The sequence below is a fragment of the Mesitornis unicolor genome, unplaced genomic scaffold (genome assembly GCF_000695765.1).
Source record: "Mesitornis unicolor isolate BGI_N332 unplaced genomic scaffold, ASM69576v1 scaffold36863, whole genome shotgun sequence".
NCBI lineage: Eukaryota > Metazoa > Chordata > Aves > Mesitornithiformes > Mesitornithidae > Mesitornis > Mesitornis unicolor.
This window is the reverse complement of record NW_010173300.1, coordinates 1-8,172: the sequence shown is the minus strand read 5'-3', so window position 1 is coordinate 8,172 and position 8,172 is coordinate 1. Positions and strand designations below refer to the sequence as shown.

The 8,172-nt window shown below is 46.5% G+C and overlaps 1 protein-coding gene across 1 annotated transcript in view; it reads right to left on the bottom strand.

Annotated features, from left to right (window-relative positions):
- SLCO3A1 (solute carrier organic anion transporter family, member 3A1) overlaps nucleotides 1-7,703 on the bottom strand; it is a gene marked incomplete at its 5' end in the record, with an annotated part of 22,729 nt that extends 15,026 nt beyond the window's left edge. The window contains one exon of the mRNA XM_010180689.1: nucleotides 7,440-7,703. Coding sequence (XP_010178991.1) covers nucleotides 7,440-7,703 — 264 coding nt within the window. The remainder of the gene's footprint in view (nucleotides 1-7,439) is intronic.
- Nucleotides 7,704-8,172: the final 469 nt, after the last annotated feature.

Here is an 8,172-nt window from a genome sequence, read left to right as displayed (position 1 = left end):
CCCCCCCCCCCCAAAAACAACCCCGCCCCAGCCGATGGGTGTCACGGGTGCTCTACTCAGCACCACACAAATCCTTGCACACTTTCAGACACCAGCTAACCCAGCTCGCACACTTGGCCTTTCCTTCTCCTACCATCCAGATTTGCCTCATTTCCTTACTCCCACATAACACCAGCTCACTTGTTGAGGGCATTACCCTCCAGCATAAGGGACCTCCCACCTGGGACAGACATCATAGCCTGCACCTTCCCATAAACCAGAGTTTCACCAGCCAAGCAATGCCTTCGGTGCAGACCCCACCAGCCTTGGTGGCTGCAAGGGTGGAAAAGGACAGGCTGAGCTATTCACTGTGTAAGATGCACACACACTTCTTTAGTTTCATGATCCCTTGGCTCCTCCCTCCCAAATCATTAGTGCCCAGAGTCCTCTTCTCCAAGGCCGTCTCCATTTCCGATAAGCTAACACGAGTTACCTTACAAAGAGAAATCTGGCTAATGAATCAGATAGCGCATTTTCTACTTCAGCGAACATTTTAATTATTGCCGAGATAACACAGCTTGAAGAGGAGAGCATCCCAGTACAGATGAGAGCCTTGCTTTGTCTCAATACCCGATGACTAATTTCTCCCTGAATTAAATGTGAAAATCATTAAGTTTGAAAATTACCTTGCTGAAGTGTAGTGAAGCCTCCATGGACCCCTATTTGCATTTTGAAAATCCATCCCCCACATCCCCTATGGTGTACCAGGGCTTGGCAGATGACAGATTTCTCTGGTGTTGGCTTCTGTTTTCCCTTAGGGCCTTTTTTGGGTGCAAAATCTAATTGCACTGGCCTCGGCAAGTAAATGCACAGCTCTTTGTCAAGGCTCTGCTTGGGTCCCTTTGGATTTTTCTTTGGGTGGGGAGGAAAAAGGGTTATAATTAGGTTTGATCCAACCTTTTTGGAAGTGGCCACTCCAGAATTTCTGGTCGCTTTATATCACAAATATTTTTTCATGCTGTAAAAAATTCTTGCCTCCTGAGGATTTTCTGAACATAATGAAGGTGCAGGAGGCATAGTATTTTCTAGTAGAATGTGAAAAAAGAGGAAAAAAAAATACTGTGAGGGAGGAACGGGGCTGAGGGGATTCAGATGTGGATAGATCGCAGAAGCCACCTGCTGCCTCCTTCAGTTCTTTGGAGGCCACCTACAGAATTTCCCCTTCTTGCCAGGAAAAGGAGGGAAAATGCAAAGGTGGACTTGGCAACACTGAGCTTGAAAAGCCGTATTTAAGGTATTAATGCCTGTTGTGCTTCTGGAATTCAGTTTGTTTGAGACTAATGGATTCCTCGAGATATAGCTTCGTGCCAATTCAAACACAAAGACACAAAGTTCTACCTCTGCCGTTACCCACTAAATAATAACAAAGACAGCAGCTCATTTTTTTTTCTTGAGGAGGGAGTTAAAGATCATGAACATTTATTTCTGAAGCTGGCAAGGCTGGTACCCAACCATCCTGCATTACCAAGGTCAAAATCCATCCTTCGTACCTGGGAACGGACTGCAAAAATTTTGCAGAGTTATTGCACCTTCTCACACAAGAGAGGAGGCCCTGGTGGCTGCCTTGCCTGGCAGTTTTAGGCTACGAGTCCCATCATGTCAACGTTGCTCCTCCTTGTGTGTCCGGATGTTAGTTTTTTGGGACAGATCGTGTTCCCCAGTGCACATTTGATCACTATCTACTTCAACAGGGCTCTGTACCTGCTGGAGGATATCACACAAAACCCAGTGCAAAGAGTGCAGAGGCAATGCAGGCAATGCCTGGCAGCCTCCACCATCTCAGCCAGGGCCAGCTCGTTCCCTTTCATTTTCTACAGGAAATGACAGGAGGCTCCCCATAGAAATGAATATCCTTTCATCTTGCTCCTGCTATCCGTTCAGATGAGTCATTTGACACCTGCTGCTGCCTTATCTGTCTCAGTTCTTGGGGTGAAATACCTCTGGGAACGAGATTAAAAGTCAGCAGTGAAGTTTAAAAATCTCTCGATAGACTGGAGTGACGTGCTTTCAGCTGTCTGGCATATGGTGCTGGGTACGAAGAGGGAATGGAAAATGTCTGATGGGGGACAGTAAAGCCCTGGGGAACACAACAACTAAGCATGGTGCTTCTTCACTGGAGCCAATCCCAGCAAAAGTCATGATAAACGTCACCCTGTGCCCTGTTGGTCCAAATGATAGCTGGACGCTTGGTAGCAGCACTTTGGAGCTATAAATCTGAAGTTGAAATCCATTTGCCAAATAGGAAAAGGGAAAGATCTTTTGGATTCAAGAGAGTCTCAGAAATCTTCTTGGAGAACCCATGAGCTGTATCAGACATGGCACAGAAAGACGAATCCTCCCACACTCAGAAGGATCAGCTTATTTAACTTCCTTATCCCAATGCACCCAATATGCTACAGAAACGACAGCAGAAAAGTGATTCTCATTGCCATGGCAAGATACCCGAGAAGAACAAGCAACCTTGGCCTCTTTTCACTGCTGAAATACTTCAGACCCAACTCTTCAGAGCATACATGTGCAGCATTGGTCATAGGATCATTCATAGGCTGGAAGGGACCCAGGAGGATGTCCCAAAGCTCTCCAACACCCCTGATAATCCCTTGACTTCCTACATATTAACACCCCAAGCAACACGCATGCCAAGGTGTCAAGCATCATCCCTATCTCCTGCTGTGGGGCCAGCTGTGGGTGACAGGCCATGGGCTTGACAAGCAAACACACTTAAGTGCACCAAGTAGCTTTGATTTGTCACTAAACATCGGGGAGTGCCAGGGATAATTGGCAACCTCATTACATGAGGTTTAACTACTCTCCAGAAACGACAAACTATAATCATCACGTTGGTGCTTGAAATGAATTGTTCGAAACATTACAATCACCAAGGCCCCTTTTTCCAGTTGGAGCACCCTACAGAGACATGTTTTCAATTTGCAGTAAAGATGAGGAACACAGAAAGGAAAGTAATAAATTAGAGGGAAGTTTACAGCCCAGTCCACCCAGGACAGTGCAGTGAGGGAAAGGCAAACTACAGTGCTGAGACAAAATACTACTTTCTAACAGCAATGTAGGCAGCAAGTCTTAGATCTGAATAGAAAACAAAAGGCAAAATCTCCACCTGGCTTGATGAATAAAGGAATAAGAAAATAGTGCAGGCAGCAAGAAGAAAACAGCACCTGGAAAGAGGCAGCTCCTATGAAAGAGGAGATGGAGTAAGGCATGAGGTGCTGAAGGTATCTCAGGTGAGTTTAGTTGCTGAAGTCCATGTGGCCTAGGCAAAATAGTATCATAAAGGATATGAAGGAAAAGGATGACACCTATGCTGATGCTCAACTTCTGCTGCAAAGCATGCAGGCTGAAGGCCTGTATGAATTAACCAAAGCTTCTGATAACAAGGATGCTGGCTTTGAAAAAGCCAAGAAGAACCCACCAGCAAAGCCCACATCGTCATGAAATCCAAGCCAAAGGAAACTCGAAGACTGACAGGACCTGATGTGGGGCCTTTTATGATCATCTGTCATCCTCTTACCTAAGACAAAGATTTCCCAGCAAGCCCTTTAGATGTTTGTAGGGAGCCAAGACCTAAATCCAAAAAGAGATTAAGGTCTTGGTACTTGTCTGGATCTGGGTCAAAGATTCACGAATCTTGCCATGAATGAAGGTATAGATGGAGCCTTCTCCAAAAGGTTGATGCTATCACTCATTAGAGCCATGAGTTTAAAACTACCTGTGTTAGCCATTAATCCTGGTCAATCCTATGAACTCCCACCAAGGACTACAGGTCCTCCAAGGCCTGGGACCACCCTGCACAGCTGGGAGCTTCTGGCCCAGCATTATGTGTCTGCTCCCAAAGAACACTTCTGGGGAGAGAAATCCAGGATTCAGAGCAGCTCCCTCTCCAGGTATTCAGCAGATTGGTACACAGAGCAGGAAAGAGCCGAACAGAAGACGAGACAGCTGTCAGCTGTACATCCCAGCTCTCCTATGCTCTTGGAAATGAAGCTGGACAGAAACCAAAATGTTTCCAAATCTAGGGAATTTGCAGTTTTGAAATTCATTTAATTCCACAGTGAGTTTTCTTTTAATTCCTTGTGAATGAGCTTCTCTCTCCAAACCTGAAGGATTCCATATCAATTTCCGTCCTTTTAGGTTTTTAATCTCTCTCACTAGACAGACAGGCAGAATGTAATGAATTTCTGCTTTAAATCATTGCAAAACAAAATGCATTTAGAGCAGAATGTTTCAGGGGTGTTAAAGATAAAGCCGAGGAAGCATTTTGCAACCAAATTTCGTCAGAACTGACCGCTCAATTTAGTAGAAGTGACATTTCTGTATGGGAAAAAAAAAAAGATTTTAACAAAATATTTCCAAGCACGTCCTGGAGCAGGTGGTGGGTTAGAGGCAGCGTGTTAACACTGAGCAAGAGGGCAGACACGAGCAGAGGGCACTGGTGCCTTGACACAGCCGAGCATCGTCTATGGCCCCAGGTAGCAGAGAGGTCCCCAAGGCAGAGCAGGGGTAGGAAAGCAAAGCTGTGCCCCCAGGACAGCAAGGACTGCTGCAGCCCACGCCTGAAGAGCTTTCACAGACCCTATGGAGAGCACGGGGCTGGAACAACCCTGCCAGGCTGCCAGCTGAGAGCAAAGAGCAGCGGCAGCATTTATCCATCCTCTCCCTGCTATTAATCCTTCACTTCCCTGAGCTCCCAAACAGATTTGCATCGCTTAACTGCAATACTAATCAGGTGAAGCAGTGCAGCATTCCTATGCCAGTTTAGCAATGGTAGGCACTTCGCAGGACTGTCTCAAAGCTTTCTTGCCCGAGCCACCATGCCCCTGTGCAGAGCTGCCATGGCAGTCACCAGCTGCCTCTGCTGCCTTTGATTGCCTCTTCACCTTGTGCTGTTCAAAGACATGGTTTTCATTTCAAGTTCAAAGCTCCTCTTGAGGATGCTTCTTTTCCCAGCATGAATACCCCATAGGAAGAGATGCCATGGGGCTGGACCCTCCCTACTGCTCAGACCTTGATAGAGATTTAAAAGACTTTTTGACACTTTGAGCAGGGTGCTTTTATATTAGTCTTAGCTTTTCTGCGTGCTAAGGCTAGAAAAAGCCCAGGAATCTCACCCAGCCCTGCATCTTCTTGTTTTTCAACAGATCTTGTAGCGTCTCGAGCACCCTCCCACACGCCAGCCGTGCCATGCTGATAGCTGACAGCCACGACCAAGTGGGGAGCATGTCCACAACTGCCAGCACCCTGCTTCCTCTCCTGCCACGTCCACTCGCTTGCAGCAAGGCTTGAAAAAAATTAAATTAAATTAAAAATAATCAAACCCCTTCAATAACCAAAGAGGAGGCTCAAGGTCATACAAACCCCGATGAGCATTTCCACCCCCAACCTCATATAAAGGTACACCCGCTGCTGATCAGCATGTCTTCACAAATACATGCAACCTCAAAGCCAGAACACATGGCTATGCATGCATATATATGTGTGTGTATATATATATATGTATATATTTAACCTCTGTATATAATTACTAGTCCTCTCTATCCTAGGAAAAAGGCTAAACAGTCTAACTTTCCCCAGAGGAAACTTTATGCGATCAGCAAACAGATTAAGGATACTAGGTCCTGCCACATAGGAATAAATATCTATATTTGAGCTGCTGGCAAAATAATGCATATACACAGCAAGATTCAACCCACCACCTTAAACACTACTCATCAGGAATGAGTGAGGCACATTTGCCTTCCCTTTCTGTATGCGTCCCCTCCAGATGGACACCTTAGCAAACACAACTCTTGACCATGTTCCGACTGTGACAGCAGTGGCAAGGGACTCAAAAGGAGATGCCAGCTACCACCACCGTGTCATCTGTGACAGCCTCAAAGGCATAGCTAAAAAGGTCATTCCCTGTCTTATTCACTGTGATGTAAATTGTACTTCAAAGTCCATCTACAAAGAGACTCCTGGAATGCTGACTGATCCGAAATGGGGTTACTTGCAATGAGAAGGCTAACATGGAAGACTGTGGTGCCTCCTGATGTAATCAATACTTTGAAGTATATGGATGTGGCCGTTTAATTTCTCTACTTCCACAAGCAATAGATCCCCCAGGCCTCCCTGTGTGCAAGAAACTCAACTTGCCCAGCACCATCCTTGGGCAGAACTGCTGCCTTTCCATGCAGCAGGGCCATGCCATTTTCTTTCATTTTTCTATATGAAAACCTGCAAAAATTTCCAGTGCCTAGTCCAAAAAATCAGTGGCCAGAAGCAGACACTCTGATGAGTCCATGACAAAAGCCACTGAATTACCCAGGTGGATGTACCATGGGAAAAACCCATTCTTCAAACTTCAGAAAATCCTTGCAACAAGGATCAAAGGATGAAGAAACTAATTTTACTGACAAATTTTCAAACAATTTATCTTTTTTCCTCCTTCTGAATTTTCTCATCAAGTCAAAATTTCACATCTTTGACCTTTCTTTAATGAAAAAACACATCAACTATTCAAGGCATTTCTGTATTTAAGAAAACACATTTTTTCCCCAAAGTCTCTTTTGCCTTCCCACCTGCGCCTCATTCAACTCCCAATTAAGGTGACTGCACAGGGAGTAAGTGATTTCGTCCTCATTTATCTCAATGCATTAGGCAGTAATGACACGGGCTCTGCCCCTGTGACAGGGAGTGGGGAGCAACCACCCGGGCTACAGAAACACCCTCTCTGATGGAGGATTTTCCAGAGTAGCCTATGGACAGGATATCTGCCCACACCCTCCCACAAAATGCTGGATCCTTAGCTAACCTTCATTAGAGCCAGGTCCATTTCCATCACTGCAGGACATGACGTGAGGTTTTCTACTCTAATTTGCTCCAAGCCACGCTCTGCCCTGCTACTTTGCTGCTATTCTGGGCTGGTATCCACCTCTTTCCCATCCCAGTTTAAAAGCCATGGTGGTGCCCAGCACTCATTGCTTTGTATCTGGGATTGCACTAAGCTCCAGCTTGGATGCTGGGAGCTCCCAATTTCTTTTAAGTGCCCTTGCTGGCTCACTCTCCATTTTGGGAGGCAGAGGGAAGCAGGACAGTAGACTGGAGAGAAGTTCACAAATTGCTCTGGCTTTTTTTATCAACGTTACAGGACCATCGTGCACTTCTGAAGCTTTGTAGTTTAAAAAAACCCTAAACCTTTCAAGTGGAACAAAGTCTCTCTTTAAAATGAGGACAATGCCAGAGATAATTAGAAGCTAGGGACTGAAATGTCAGGATACTGAATTTTTTGGGGGATTTTTTTGGGGGATAGAGGTAGATAGACCAGATCAGAGACCAATTATAAGTCCAACCAGCTGTTAACCTGTTGCTGACTCTCAGAGAAGACGTGACAAGAGCCAGTGTCTCACCTCGCAGCTGCTGGAAGCAGGTCGTGCTGCTCTCTCCGTCCAGCGGATGCCGCAGGACCCCGTTGCTCGGTTTGGGTCTCTCGTAGTCCCTCTCAGGAAGCATGGCCTGCTCGCTCTCCCCGGCGTGCTCCGTTCGTGGGGGCAAGGACTGCGGGAACCCGAACATCGGCAGGGACGAGAAGAAGAGTAAGGCACCACACAACAGGAAGCCTCCCCACCATGCACCGATCCACCGAGGGTCGTCCGGGGTTATGTCCAGCTTACCTGCAAAGGCACACACACACATCAGTGTTAATGATCCTTTAGGCTGGAAGATGGTTCTTGGGGACTTTGTTGGCTGGTGAGGGGCTTCTAGACACAAGGTGGGGACCCACAGTGCATCCCTCACCCATCCTGTGTGAGCCACCAGTGCATAATGACCTCCATATCCAAGAAGTCCTTAGGAAAAGGAAACCATTGTCATGTCTATCCAGATGGTACATCCAGCTTCTGCAACACCCTGTAATCAGAACTCCTCTCCAGTGCCTTTGATTCTGCCATATACCAGCCAGTGTTCCTTGTGCTAGCACTGAGGTTTTGGACATCACTGTCCCAGCACGTCAAATGTGCACACACAGCTGATGTACCTACTGGCATAAAGACCTGCATGGAGAAGCAGCAGCACTGACAAGGACATTGCACCTCCATCCCAGCCAGCCCGAGGGTGCGAGTGGCTGGAGCTGCCAGGCAGAAA